The sequence below is a fragment of the Erpetoichthys calabaricus genome, chromosome 10, assembly GCF_900747795.2.
Source record: "Erpetoichthys calabaricus chromosome 10, fErpCal1.3, whole genome shotgun sequence".
Taxonomy (NCBI): domain Eukaryota; kingdom Metazoa; phylum Chordata; class Cladistia; order Polypteriformes; family Polypteridae; genus Erpetoichthys; species Erpetoichthys calabaricus.
This window is the reverse complement of record NC_041403.2, coordinates 113,439,288-113,455,183: the sequence shown is the minus strand read 5'-3', so window position 1 is coordinate 113,455,183 and position 15,896 is coordinate 113,439,288. Positions and strand designations below refer to the sequence as shown.

The 15,896-nt window shown below is 36.7% G+C and overlaps 1 protein-coding gene across 5 annotated transcripts in view; it reads left to right on the top strand.

The window, feature by feature from the left end:
• arfgap1 (ADP-ribosylation factor GTPase activating protein 1) overlaps window positions 1–5,949 on the top strand; it is a 116,138-nt gene extending 110,189 nt beyond the window's left edge. For 2 of the 5 annotated variants that reach the window (XM_028811741.2, XM_028811742.2), the window contains 3 exons: window positions 548–607; window positions 1,247–1,323; window positions 1,643–5,949. In XM_028811741.2, the coding sequence (XP_028667574.2) occupies window positions 548–607; window positions 1,247–1,323; window positions 1,643–1,994 (489 nt within the window). In that variant the 3' untranslated portion in view covers window positions 1,995–5,949. The remainder of the gene's footprint in view (window positions 1–547; window positions 608–1,246; window positions 1,324–1,642) is intronic. The other 3 variants (XM_028811743.2, XM_028811745.2, XM_028811744.2) reach the window with 2 other exon arrangements.
• Window positions 5,950–15,896: the final 9,947 nt, after the last annotated feature.

The window sequence follows — 15,896 nt, the reverse complement described above, 5'->3', positions numbered from 1 at the left end:
CCTCTCTAGGCACCCTGGCATATGCTTTCTCTGAGTCCACAAAGACACAATGCAACTCCTTCTGGCCATCGCTATACTTCTCCATCAACACCCTCAGACCAAACATCACATCTCTAGTGCTCTTTCCAGACATTAAACTATAACAAGCCCATCGGTTAATATTTATTTAATTACTTTCATATTACAGTATACAATTCCTCTTTAATTTATATTTCATGAAGAGGCCAAAGTTTTAATATAAATGTATAATAATTAGCTCTGTCCTGCTGGTACAAACGGATGTTAGAACTGGTTATTTTTGTATTTCTAGGTGGTGATTTGATTCTGAAATCAATTAAATCCCAAGTGAAGTAATTATAAAGCATCCTTATAATAAATTTTACACCAGCATACGTTTCGAATTGTTACTAAGGACACATTTTTTATTATATTAGAAGAATCCTTAATGTATAATTGGGGAAATATGTACTTTTTCATCACACATACAAGTAATAGTACTTTATAAACTTGCTTGTATTGTATTTATGGTCTTTTTTTACTTGTCCAGGTGAAAGATGGCAAATTATTTGATGATGTTACAAGTAGTATGTCTCAGCTGGCTTCAAAGGTATGAGGCACTTTAGTGCCAAGTGGAGATCTTCAAGCCAGCCTCCATATCTCAGAATTATTAAACATTTTAATTTGTGGATGTGGAGTACTAAGCGATCTTGTTAGAAGTACCATGTAAGTGTGGTCTTCAGTAATCTTCAGAGCTAGATATCCTTTCATGCATAGGATCACTTATGATACCTATGAAATAAAGCCATTGATGAATTATCAATTATTAAATCTGAAGATTTTTAATTAATACATTTAATTGTTATGAAGAATTTACATTGCTAATTGAGAACTTATTTCTACACAAACCTGCATGTAAACAACCACGTGATTGGTTTATTGAGCTTATTTTCTGGTCTATGCTGGCTGGGTTGAACTCCATTTTTTTTTTAAATGTTCATATAAACTAATTTTCTGATCTCTTGTTGATTTTGCTGCCGTGACCATTGTTATGGTGGTAAGTATTCAATATTCACGTCATAGCAAGAAAATGTTTTCCTAGACTATACAAATTAATAATTACATTTTTCTTATTTTTTCATATTTTGGCTTGTTTTGATTTTTGCTAATTCAGTCCTCTGCATAATTTTTTCTTAAAAAAATTGCAAGCTCTAATTTTATTTACTCGTTATTTATCTATCAAATTTAGGTTCAGGGAGCTGGTACAAAAGGCTGGAAAGACATGACCACATTCTTTTCTGGAAAACCAGAAGATTCTTCTAATAGGTAATGGCATAGAGGAAGGATAAGTGTCAAGTTTTTTCTTCTTTTATTTCATGGCAGCTGTTAGAATTAAGAAAATCTGACAATAGAAAGGTAAATTATTTGAATGTCAGATTCTGGATTTAATTATGTGCTTTGATATCTTTTGAAGTTCAAAGTTCAGACCTTGAATCAGGTGTTACTTGTCTTAAGTGCTGTTTTTGTTTTTAAAATCCTATAAAACTATTCACATGTGCCATGACACAAATTTAAAATATATGTTTGTAATTTTCTTGTTGATAACGGTTTAATAACTACATGCATCATTACTGTTTACCTACAGGCCTGCAATGGGTGATAGCTACCAGAATAGTGGCATTGAGGAGAGTTATCAGAACAGTGGCTTGGGTAACCAGGAATTTTGGGAAAACTTTGGTAGTGAATCCAAGACGAAAAAATCACCCAGTAATGACAGCTGGACATATGCAGATAACAATTCCACTGAGAAAAAGAGTTTGGATAGCTGGGACAATTGGGGTTCTGAGACTGTTTCCAAGAATAACCATAGCACTGGAGAAAGCTGGGAGACATGGGATAACAACTGGGATGCTGCTGGTGAGGGTAAAGCAAAAAAATCACCCAAAAAGACCGCCAAAGTGGCCAACGATGATACCTGGGATAACCAAAACTGGTAGCCCCATCACCTTCTTTTGACTAGTATTCCTGTGTTGTATGCTGACAACAGTGTGTTAGTTAACCATACATGGTTAACTACTTGATGATAAATCTCATTTTTCCTTTTTTGTAAGAATATGATCCCACTGTTGTTGATTTCATAATGTTTATGCTGCACTCAAAGTACCTTTGAACACCTAAATTCAAAGCTGAAACTGTATGGCTGTATTAAGCAATGAGGGGTCTGGAAAATGAGATGGTCAGTATTTTCAGTTGAGTAAATGGCATATGAATTTCATTTTCTAGAGATTCTCCATTACTGTCAATATTGGGGAGAAAGACTTTCTGCCTGCCCTGCTCTACTAGACAAGTTAATTTAAAAATACTGAGGCTATAACTGGCTAGAATAAAACTTGTTGGAAAACAGGCCTGGCTATAAACATTGCAAAGTATAGTTGCAATTCTTTGACCATATAGATTTGACTAATAACTGCATAATATTTTAAAAGGTTGAAAATGTGCTTGATCTTGACCCCTATTCCATTTGCAAAGTCATAGATGCCTTCTGGGGTAGTAAGGAAATTATTCATATTAAAATATGTATTTTTTTTTTTATTATTATTAAAGAACCCTATATTGAAAGAAATTATGTATTACATCAACATTAGTTTAGTATTTAGATCTTTTTAATTGTTGAATAATGCATATATCAACTTGTAATAGGTCATGTTCTATTTTAAGGTATTTGCCTTTTCTCATATACAGAAATAATTTACTACATTAGAAAACTTTTTTTCAATGAAATAATCATGTTCATTATTTTCATTTGTTTTAGTAGTACTTGTTGACTGGATAATTACACAGTCTGAAATATATTAAAAGTATGTCCAGCTACTTATTGCCATCAGGATTGTTAGGTTCTAATAATGCAGGTATAATTTTAAGGGTGCTTTAATATGTAGAAAGTACCTTACATAGATAAACACTTAGTTCAAATGCATATTAAAATGGCATCCCTATTTTTATGCTAAATCATATCAGGACAAAGTTTAGTTTTTTTTTTTTTTTTTTGTTTGTTTGTTTTTTTTTTCAATTTGTAAATTGCTAATTGAAAAGCCACCACCTCCACCTCTAAAACATTACAGATAAGTTTATAAGTGGGGAGAAAGACTGAATTAGTGTTTTTTATGTAATACAAATTGTGACTCCTAGGATTGTTCATCATACTCTAGTGGTAAGGCTGACATTAAAGCCACCAGAATACACAATATTATCTAGATAAACATTTTCCATGACATAATTATTCAAATTTAATGGAAGACAGACAGACTCTCATAATACTGACTGGCATCTTTGGCATTTTCTTCTTTGGGATCTGTTGTTACTTATTTTTATTTATTTGGTTAACAGTAAAGAAATCATTTGCACAGTCCTTAAGCATGCCTTTCTGTATACAGTATAAGCTTTCCTTGAAATAACCATATAGATGTGATGTGGAAGCTGATATTCAGTCTGGATTGGAGGTCCATAGTTTCTTACAAGCTACAGCTGATAATTTATTAAAAGTCCTTTTACTTGCATTGCCTTGACATTATTTTTGGATGGAGTCAACCTTTCTTAAATACTTTTTGTTGTTGTTTTTCGAAGTACAAGTATTATCAGCACAGGCCCAGGTAACCAAACCTTTTTTTTTCACTCCCGAGTTTGGAAGTAATGCACTAAAAAAAGCCTTTGTGTGCTCTCTTTTTATTTTGTAGAGTTGAACTTGTTCAAATGAATGAGTGGAAAGGCTTTTAAATGGATAGGATGACTGGAACACAGAGTTGGGGAAACCAGTATTTTAAATCTTATAAAGTTTTCTAATTGAGATTTCAGAGGCTTTCTTGTTTTGAATGTACAGGCACTTTTTCTCCTGTTATTGGTGCTTTTTATGTATGCAAAATTGAGGTTAGACCTGAATGATATTAAGACAAATCCATATTGTGGTTGTTATGCTATATATCCTATTAAGTATAATTTCAGTTTATTTTGTATAGCACCGTTCAGTGAGTGCAAAATTTGATTAAAACTTTTACAAAATATTAATTGCATATGTGCACACAAAGATAAAAACACAATTTTTTATTCTATTTAACATGAAAGGATCCAAACAATATATATTCTTTTAATATTATTATTGTTGAAATATGGCCATCTGACAATGGAGGAAATAAATAAATAAATACAAATTCCTAGGTTTAAAATCCCTGTAGAAAATAAACATCTGGAGGGGAGAGTCCACAGTCCATTATAATGCAAAGTCATTATAAACAATTAATGAAAGAACATTACTGTTCAGTACATAACAGAAATCTGGTTTGATCAGCTTGGTTTAAAACTGTCCAAACATTAAAGATGAAAAGAGGCGGAGGGAGATCCATACCTTTTTGATTTCCTTTTAAGTCTGGCTTATAAGATGCATAAATAATTGTGATTAGCATGTCTTAAAATTGCTGAATGTAGTGTAGCTAGTTTTTACTCTTTTCTAATTTTCAGAAATAAACCTTTAGTTTTATATTTTCACCATCTAAGGGCAGCCCTAGGTGAATAACGAGGTGAAATGACAACATTTGTAAATTATTAAATGTGACAGGATACAAATATTAATTTTTTTATCTATATTTAACAGTTCTGTAGTTTCCAATTACATTAACCCATTGGAGTGAATAAATAAAATCTAACTAGCTCCTACACCAAGTATCTTTTCTTGGCAATGAAAGATTCAACAGCGATAAATGATGTACACATGAAGTGAGTGTTCAGCCACTGTTTTTATGTGGCATGCTTTTTTTTTTTGCTGTCTAGTTGTTGACTGATGAAGACGACCATCAATGATCCTAGAGGCTGTTTAATAGTTTGCAGACTTGCTTTAAATTGATGTGGGGAAAATAAATTAAACTTCTTAAATTAGTTTACTGTAGTGCAGACAATTTAAAATGATTTGTCTCCACTTTGGTAATCAGTTCATAGCTTTAATGTGTTAAACATCTTTAAAAGTTAGCTTCACTATTAACGTTGTGTCTGTCACAAAGTCCCGGACTGTCATACAAGGCCCTCAATACACAAGTGGTCAGAGATGACTCTGGTTCAAATTCAAATGGAAATTCTGGACTAACACTTAGTTTTCAGTGTTGCAACTTTGCTGCAGACAGCCTGTTGGCACAGTTCCTTTCATCATTTGACAGAAATATGTTCAGTCTGATGCAAATTGTCCAAAAATATTTCTTAGGGTCACATTTTTAATTTAAAATGATTTAAGCACTTCATAGTCACCAACTTTAAAGACTAGAAAATTTCATGTTAATATCAAAATATGCAGTCTACCAACTCTTAAGTGTTCCATAGCTTGATAATGATCGTCTTATATGCCTCCCAATCCTAGTTACTATGGTTCTGGGGTCAGTTTCTCATGAACGTATTGTTGAAAAACTTCGTCAAGGCTTCAAAATGTAACTTGTACTCTTATCTCTGGTGCATTTTTGTTAATTTTAGTGTTTTAATGTATTGCTGTTGAATGAAAATTTTATGTTGCTAATTTTGTTTGTATATTTCTTTCTGCCTGGATGGGTTTTTTCTCTTAAATTGTGATTATATAAATATTTGTGTGTGTTTTTGTGTGCTTTTTTTTCTCTTCTGAATAAGTGTCATTTTATTATTTTTTACTTGACTTGTCATTTATCTTATGCCTTGTCTGATTCAGACATTCCATTAACACAAAGGAAATGTATATTTCTGTAAATATACTCGGTCGTGTTTGTTCTGCCACCAGCATGAAAAAGAGTTTTTATTTTTGCCATTTCTTTCCTGTGCAGGAAAGAGTGGTATATACCCAGTATGCGACAACATCCAAGATTGTGGTCTTAAATTATGTTGATGTGTAACCTCACTTAACCTGGAAGTCAAGCTAAATAAAATCCACAAAAGTCTATTCTCTTATTACTAGTACTGTGTTTGTTTAATTACTCTTTCTTTATTCTGCTCTGCTGCATCTGGTAAACAGAAAACCAAGAGCAAAGCAATTGAAACATTCTTGTCGCACAATGTTTAGAACATTTGACACCGGGCTTTCACCTGCTCTTCCTCACACTCTCCTGCTCTGCCACAGTGGTGATTCTGAGTTGCTGGTGTTCTTCTAATCTGAAGATAGGAGCTAAAGCAGGATGATTGCCCCCTTGTCGTGGTTCTTATCTTGTGTCCTGAAGTAAAAGTTCTGGTTTTGAATGAAGTCTTCAGACTGTGTCTGTCTTATTTGAAAATGAAGCATTAAATGCAACTTTTTTTGTAGAAATGCAGGTATGAATACAGAATGAAAATGAGACATGAGATGTAAAATTTTTTTCTCAGTGTAAACTGACACTGTTCTCTTTATTTGTTCATTGCAAAGGAAACTTTGAAAAGTGCGATGAAACTCAAACAGTACAGTATCTGCACACTACACAACTACCAAAGTGAATGTTCGGTGGAGCTCTGACTCAGAATTTGGTTATTTGTATGATTTCACGCCTACACTCTTACCGAGACTGCCCAAGACATGAAATTTCACAGACTGTCACTTTCTTTTGGTCTAACAAGAAAGAGGCAAACTGTTGCAGGGTTCCCGAGACTTGGCAAAAGTATAGGTGCAGCATTAAGTAAATTTTGCATTACATTATCTTCAGTGGTCATTTTTGCTTGAAAAAACATTTGTTATACTGAAATTTGTTTCATTAAAACAAAATCTGTTAAGTATGATGTATAAATGATTGTCCGGGCCAACAAAAGATATTCATTATTCTGAATATTTTGTTACTTCAGCATTCACTATAACAAGATTTGTCCTGTCAGAGTGTGTGTGTGTATTATATACACACTAGTAACTGATGTGTTTTTGGTGAAGAAGAGAGCTGAGAACCTGCAAGACATTTGTTTCTCAAAATATGGATTCTGGTGTCCAAGTGCTTTTATACAGTTACCCATCTGAGCCTTCCCCTTCTTTTTCTGTCCCGGTAAGATCCAGTTTGCCCTCTTCTCTCAAGATAATAACAGACACCTTTATTTTTTGGCAGTCTGTCACATAGAATGGCCTTCATTGTGCAAAAAAAAATAGAAATTGGTTTCATTTTGGCCATTTTTGTAACCAGAGCTGAACTTTATAAATACCAGTACCTTGCAACATAAGTGAACAGGATGGCAGATTTCAGCAGCGCTAATGCAATCAGAAAGGTTTCTCTAATAACCAGTTAGCATGTAAACATGTCTAAGGAAGCTTGCCTTAGGACACTGAAGGAAACTACTGCTGCTTTGCAGCCATATGTGAATAATAAATTAAAATTCAGTAATTTCAAGCAGTAACAGACTTTATAAAAACTAGTAATATCTTGGCTATATTTTTAAATCAATTTAATTGCACCTTTATAAAAAAAGGTACCGATTTCTATCAAAATTGTATATGCAAATTCATAATTTGGAACCAGTAATGAGTGATATAATCTATTCTTGCATTTTGCTTTGTACTTATACTATTAATATTTTACTATTGTATTCCTGATGTGGCAATGATAGATTGGCCATTAAGATCTGTGAAGATGATTACTTTGTTCTGTTTTGTGTTTACCCCATATTTTGACACCCATCACACGTCCAACTTGCCTGGAAAGGTACTCTCTGAATTGTCTTTCCCAAGATTTGTTCCATTTTTCTTTTGTTTTTTTTTTTTTCCCTCCTGTCTTATGAAGAATGTGGCACATTACCTACATTGTTAGGGAGCGTCTGTTATGGCACTACGGCTATGTGGCACAATTCCCTGAGGGTGATCCGGATTCCTTATTGTTAAGGACCAGAGTGGCTGCACCATGCCAAGGGGACGCCCGCATAACACCTTGCCGCAGCAGATCATTTCCAGAGGGTGGGACTGGACCAACTGTCTGCCTGGGGGGTTTCCAACCAGGATCTCAAGCAGTTTCGTCATGTGGTGGGTGCAGCAACAAGCTGTACCAGTGCATGTTCCCTGACCTGTCGTCTTAGCTCTCCCAGCCTTGACTCCCTATCAAGAAACCGGGCCTATTAAAGCCTACTATGGCACTACTTGTGTGATTTTGGGCTGTAGAAGAAATAAATTGATAATAATTTATAATACCTGATAAGAGCTGTTCGGTCCCTGTACGATCTGTGTCAGAGCTTGGTCCGCCTTGCCGGCAGTAAGTCGAACCCGTTTCCAGTGAGAGTTGGACTCCGCCAGGGCTGCCCTTTGTCACCGATTCTGTTCAGAACTTTTATGGACAGAATTTCTAGGCGCAGCCAGGGTGATGAGGGGGTCCAGCTTGGTGGACTCAGGATTGGGTCACTGCTTTTTGCAGATGATGATGTCCTGTTTGCTTCATCAGGCCATGATCTTCAGCTCTCTCTGGATCGGTTCGCAGCTGAGTGTGAAGCTGCTGGGATGCGAATCAGCACCTCCAAATCCGAGACCATGGTCCTCAGCCGGAAAAGGGTGGAGTGCCGTCTCAGGGTTGGGAGCGAGATCCTGCCCCAAGTGGAGGAGTTCAAGTATCTTGGGGTCTTGTTCACGAGTGAGGGAAGAATGGAGCGTGAGATCGACAGGCGGATCGGTGCGGCGTCCGCAGTGATGCAGGCTCTGCATCGGTCTGTCGTGGTGAAAAAGGAGCTGAGCCATAAGGCAAAGCTCTCAATTTACCAGTCGATCTATGTTCCTACCCTTACCTATGGTCATGAGCTATGGGTAGTGACCGAAAGAACGAGATCGCGAATACAAGCGGCTGAAAATGAGTTTTCTCCGCAGGGTGTCTGGGCTCTCCCTTAAAGATAGGGTGAGAAGCTCAGTCATCCGGGAGGGGCTCAGAGTAGAGCCGCTGCTCCTCCGCATCGAGAGGAGTCAGATGAGGTGGCTCGGGCATCTGATCAGGATGCCTCCTGGACGCCTCCCTGGTGAGGTGTTCCGGGCACGTCCAATCGGGAGGAGGCCTCGGGAAAGACCCAGGACATGCTGGAGGGACTATGTCTCCCGGCTGGCCTGGGAACGCCTTGGGATTCCCCCAGAAGAGCTAGAAGAAGTGGCCGGGGAGAGGGAAGTCTGGGCATCTCTGCTCAAGCTGCTGCCCCCGCGACCCGACCTCGGATAAGCGGAAGAGGATGGATGGATGAAGAAATAAATTGTTATTGATGTAAATCGTAGAAGAATGTATGTATGTATGTTATATACATGTATTATGTTCTATAATTTATGAGGTAGTGAATGATTTGTTTTTCCTTATATAAAACAGCCAAATTGAATAAAATAATAAATGGGGCTATTTCAAACTTTTCTTTGAGATATGGCTATTCATGAACTTGTTACATTGTGGGAGGAGGAAATCAGTTTCTTATGTTTCACTTTACTTACATGAGAAAATATAACAAGTTTATGGTATATATGGTGCTGATCTTTAAACTTTTTAAGGTGTTTTAAGGACATCTCAGTTTTGTATATTGTGTTTTCTTTTGTTGCTTTGTCATGAATCTCTAGTGTTTTCATAAAATGTTGTCTTTGCCAGCTAAGCACCCGTCTTCTGACATATTTGAGTAAATACCCAGTCCAAGCCATTAATTTGTATTTTTTATTCCCTCTAGTACTCCACCCCAAAATTATTTTTTAATCTGTTACTTAATCCATGTTTGTTTGCAGTTATGACAGAAAAAAATTGTTATTCATGGTTTTATGAAGAACATTTCTAACACTGACCTGCAAACCATTCCTGTATGTGCCAGATATATTAGGTGTGGCCAAGAAAACAAAATTGTTTGAAAACAACAGAGATACAGCCCTTGGGTTAAAAAACTGGAGGACAGTCAAAGCCTTGGCTGCACCTTCATTTTCTGTCCATGAAAACTCAATAGGTAAGAAAACGGATTATTCCTGTGCAAAATCCAAAGCCCACACTAAACAACTCGTTATGCAAACACAACTTGTCACTATAATAACCTGGAGAGGCTGAGGGCTTTGATTCTATTGATAATTTAAACACACCCTCAAGCCTACCTTTCTAAAAACCTGGAGCATCTCTCCAGTCTGGTAATCTCACAGCACTGTCCTTGCCTTTCTTGCACAAATTGAAAAGTCGTGTAGGCCAAAAAACTTGCACAGTATCCTGTTATTTCTAGTCACATGTTTCAGTTCCTGTAAAGTTGCTCCTACAGACTTTTTAATCATTCCTTTGCCACAAACGAGGGTCCTGCCACAATGTATGTATATAGTACGAGATACAGATGTGAACAAATTTGTTGGTACTCTTAAAGCTCTTTGAAAAAGTGCTGTATACCTCCTGAAATGTGAATTCACAAAAGCAAATGTCCCAAGTATACTTTCATGCCTTGAACATGTCATAGAATAAGCAAAGCAAGTGTGAAATATGATAAAGTATTGATTATTCTACAAAGATGTATGGTATCATCACATGGACAAGAGAAAGCAGAGAACGTTGTCTAAGGAAATCATACAGAAAATTATAGACAAGCAGGTTAAAGTCAAAGGCTAGAAGACCATCACTAAGCAGCTTGATGTTCCTTTGACAACTGTTTCAAATATTTTTTTTTATTATTATTTTATTGTAATCATTCCGTACAAATAGATCAATTTTTTACAAAAAATAGGATTGAAAACAAATCAAACCCCATCCCTGAGAATACTTAAAGCTTGTAAACATACCTAAATTTTTGAGTTTAATAGGGCAATAAAGATAAATGGAGAAGAAAAAGAAATGCAGAGATAATTATTATTCTAAAATATTATTGATTTGATCCTGCCAGGTTTTGAAAAAGTTCTGTACAGATCCTCTAACTGAGAATTTGATTATTTCCAATTTTAAGTAATATAAAACATTGGTTTCCCACTGACTTATAAGAGGAGAGTTAGGGTTCTTCCAATTTAACAAAATAAGTCAATTTAATCCCAAATCTTTTCCAGATATTAAAAACTAGATATGTTTGCGAGGGTTGAAAGAGGTGGTTCTCTTGCAGAGGTGCCACAGAAAAGATTCTCCATCTTAAAATGCTTTCTAATTTGGTTCCATGTTCTGAGTGACTGAAGCACAATTGGGTTATTAGTATTTTTGCAATAACTTGTGTTTATTTGGGTGCAGAGCAGGGAATATAAAAAAGTACTGCAGGATTTTACTTCTATTGCGGACCAAGCCGGTGTATGTTCATCTATTTGTGTCCAGGTTTTTATAGCTTGTATGTTTGCTGCCCAGTAATAAAACTGAAAATTAGGTAGAGCCATGCCACCTTCTGCCTGAGGTCTTTGCAGGGTCGCTCTTCAAATACGTGAATGTTTTGAGTTCCAAATAAATGAGGTTATGGTTGAATCTTATTGTTTAAAAAAAGATTTATTGATGTATATTGGGATGTTTTGAAATAAAAAAAGAAGCTTAGGAAAGATATTCATCTTAACAACGTTAATTCTTCCAGCTAGAGTGAGATGAAGGGTTGACCATTTATGCAAGTCTTGCTTAATTTTTTCCATACAGACAGCGAAATTTTGTTGAGAAAGAGCTTTATGTTTACTTGTGATGTTTAAACTGATCTGCTATGGTAAAAGGTAGGATGTCCAATCTAATATTATATGCTTGAGAATTCACTGGAAAGAGTATACTTTTATTCAAATTAATTCTGAGACCAGAGATCTTTTGAAATTCTGTAAGCGCTGTTAAAACTGCAGGCACAGTGTTTTCTGGGTCTGATATATATAAAACCATCTCATCTGCATATAGAGAAATTTTCTGTTCGAGTCCTTCTCTTATAATCCTCTTTATCTGATTAGAATTTCGACGGTGGACCGCCAGTGGTTCAATGGCGATTGCAAACAGCAGTGGTGACAAGGAGCATCCTTGTCTGGTGCCACGTTCTAGTTTAAAGTAGTCTGAACAAATGTTGTTAATACAAACTGAAGCTTCTGGAGTGGTATTTAGTAGTTTGATCCATGGACAAATATTTGGGCCAAACCCAAATTTCTCTAATGTAGTGAAAAAGGTAGTTCCATTCAATCATGTCAAATGCTTTTTCTGCATCCAATGATAATAATATCTCTGGGGTGTTTGATTTTGCTGGTGAATATATTACATTAAACAGGTGTCGAAGATTGGAAGATAGGTGTCGGCCTTTAATAAATCCAGTTTGATCCTGTAATATTACCAAAGGCAGCACTTTCTCCATTCTTCTAGCTATGATTTTGAGAGTATCTTAACATCATTATTCAGAAGTGAAATTGGTCTGTATGATGCACATTGTAACAAGTCCTTATTTTGTTTAGGAAAGATAGTGATTACAATACAATACAATACAGTTTATTTTTGTATAGCCCAAAATCACACAGGAAGTGCCGCAATGGGCTTTAACAGGCCCTGCCTCTTGACAGCCCCCAGCCTTGACTCTCTAAGAAGACAAGGAAAAACTCCCAAAAAAAAACCTAGTAGGGAAAAATGGAAGAAACCTTGGGAAAGGCAGTTCAAAGAGAGACCCCTTTCCAGGTAGGTTGGGCGTGCAGTGGGTGTCAAAAGAAGGGGGTCAATACAATACAATGCAGTACACAGAACAGAACAATTTCTCAATATAGTAAGAAATAAAAAAATATAAATTTTAGAAGTACAGAGCAGAATTTAACAGTATTAATGATTAATGCTTGACGAAAGTTCTGAGGTAGAATTTGATTGTCTCTAGCTTCTTTAAATGTTGTCAATAAGAGGGGAGCTAGCTGAGTGGAGAATTTCTTATAAAATTCTACAGGGTAGCCATCAGGGCCTGCTGATTTCCTGGGTGTGTATGTCTCTAGGAAGAAACTGATTTGTTTGGATATAAATTCTGTATAGTTCTCATCTGCTAATAGAAGTGGGTTAAGACGCCATCTGCGAGGCGAGTGTGAGGGGCATAATGATTTTAGCTCCAAGACCAGAGGTGCATGGTCGGAGATAACAATTGTGTCATATTTGCAGGATTTAATCATTGGCAATAAATTATTATCTATAAAGAAATAATCAATTCTTGAGTAGCTATGATGCACTGGTGAGTAGAACGAATATGTTCTTGAGTTTGGGTTTAGAAACTGTGTAATTGTCTTTGCAGTGTTAGGACTCCTGTCACAGGGGGGATGACATCTATCTAAGAGTGGATTTAAAACACAAAGTCCCCAGCCATTATAATTTTATGAGTGTTCACATTGGGAATGGATGCAAATAGATTTTGCATGAATTCCTTATCATTGACATTGGGTGCATAAACATTTATCAAAATCATTTTACAGTTAAATAAGTTGCCCATGACCATCACATATCTCCCTTCAGGATCCGATACTACATCTGATGCTACAAAAGAGACTGTTTTATGTATGAGAATTCCCACACCTCTAGTTTTCTTTGTAAAGCTAGAATGGAACATTTGGCCAGTCCAGTCTTTTTGCAGCCGGAAACTGATCCTTACTTTGTAAGTGGGTCTCCTGTAAAAATACTATTTTAGCATTTAAGCCTGTTAGGTGAGAGCATACTTTCTTTCTCTTTAATTCGTGATTCAGGCCTTTAACATTCCAGCTCAGAAAGTTAACTGTCCCATCATGGAGACATTGATTCTGAATTTTTGATGTCATTTTATAGTCTTAACTGGTAGTGAGGCAGTTTTAATCTTAATTTCCAATTTCCCCACGAGTTATTGCCATACAGCCTATTGTTGCGTTGATAGTTATAATTATAAGGATTAAAAGGATAGATTAGATATAGCCTGCTGTCTTTCTCGCCCCCCCCCCCCCCCCCCAACATCCAAAACAAAACAAGCCCCCCAACAGCGGTGTTTGAGAATTGAAAAGTAGAGATATCTATTGCAGCTAAAGTCTAAATACTATCTGCCAAAAATATAATCATTAACAGACTTTAAGTTTAAAATATAATCTTCAGCAATCTTAAGATGTTAAGATAATGAACCCTGGGAATGGTGTTAAAAAGTGGTCTAGGATAAGTATAGTAAATCCTAATGCCCTAATAGCAATAACTATAAACCAAGGGTATGATGTTAAACCGTCTCTTTTATGGTAGTAAAAGAAAAAGAAAAAAAAAACTAATTACTTCCACACACACGTCTATAACTGTAATTAAAACATAAACATAAAGCATCCAAGTAGAGAAAAAGATGTATAATTATAATACCCGTGTCTTTACAAGTGGATCAGACAGCAGGTGATATATCCTTGCCATGACAGGATACGGCTCACTATTGTCACTGTTGTCTTTCAAAAGAGTGTCGGGATCAGCTTCCTTAATTCCTTTTCAGCTTCCTCCTTGCTGGAAAATAGGGAATATTGGCCTTGAAAATCCACTTTCAGTTTGGCGGGATACAAGAGGCTGTATTAGAGATTGGCTTTCTGTAACAGCTGTTTAATGTTGTAGAAGGCTGCACGTTTAGCAGCAGTAGAAGGTGAGAAGTCAGGGAAAATACGAATGATTTATTTTCAAATATAATCTTTTGCTTGTGTCTGAGAAGTGCAGTCACATCAAGCTTTTATCGTAATCGCTCAAAGCGAACAATAAAAGACCTAGGTTTAAAGGTATTTGATCTGCGTATGCGATATGATGCTGCTATCTCGGTATCTGATTTAAAGTCATCTCCAATTCTTTTAGAGAGTAATTCTACTGCAAATTTCACTAGGTTTGTACTTTCACATTTCTCAGGTAGACCTTCGATTCTAATATTATTCCTTCTGTACCCATCTTCCAGGGCCGCAAGTCTGTCTCAATTTTTTGCATTCAGAATTCGCAGCTGTAGCTCTTTCATCGGCGTTAGATGCCAATTGTTCCGCTGTTTCAATTCGAGCCGTGAATGCCTGCTTAACGTCATCCAGCTGATCGGTAAGTGTTTTCAGTTTAGACCTATTTTCTTCAATGTGTTCCTCTAATTTCGCCACTATGCCTTTAAAGGTCGCATCAAAACGATTAAATAGACGCATTTCCAGGTCTTTATTATCCTGACGCAGCTCCTGTCGCAGTTTCTCGTTTGTCTTAAGCGAGTCACTTTGTTCTTTCTTCATATTTCTCTGAATGTCTTTCTTAAGCTCACATACGGCCGTAGCCAATGTTGTGATCATTTCCTTCAGTTTGGACACATCGTTTCGGCTGTTACAGCCGATGCTTCAGGCTCGCGAGGAGTAGATGAGAGCACACACTGCAAGGCCTTTTCTAGTTTCAAGTGATCTTCTGAAATCGGTGATCCATCGTGACTTGCATCACTTACACCCTCGCTCCCATTTTCGCTCTTAACTGGAGATGATGCAGTGGAGCAGGGTCCTGGGAAGTCTGCACATTCGTCTGCCTGTTCCAGGTCAGTCTCCGAGAGGGCGTACCGCGCACTTGGGCTTGATGTCTGTCTAGACTTTGATGTAGATTTAAGTTTCCTTTCCGGTTCTATCTGACCTCCCTTCTTGTTACTCATGTTTATATACTGTAGGGGAAGCTCCTCGGGGCAGGTAAATACAGGATACCTCAACATAATAAATACGTGAGAAAATAAAGCCGCTGCTAACGGAGCTCCGCTTCAGACATCCATCTCCTGTAACGGACGAGACCAACTCCTGTTGCAAATATTATTAAGAAGTTTAAGGTCCGTAGGACTGTAGCCATCCTCCCTGGACATGGCCGCAAGAGGAAAATCAACTCTACAATGGGCAGGTGGCTAGTGCGAATGTTAGAAAAAAAGTCAAGGACAACTTCCAAAAGTGAGACAAGCTGAACTCCAAAGTCAAAGTCCATTAATGTCTGATCACACCATGTTTTAGAGTGACTGGATTCGATTGAAGAAGACCCAGGAGGACTCCACTCTTGACAGAAAAACATAAAAATGCATGTTGACTAGACACAATTCTTCGGGGAGAATGT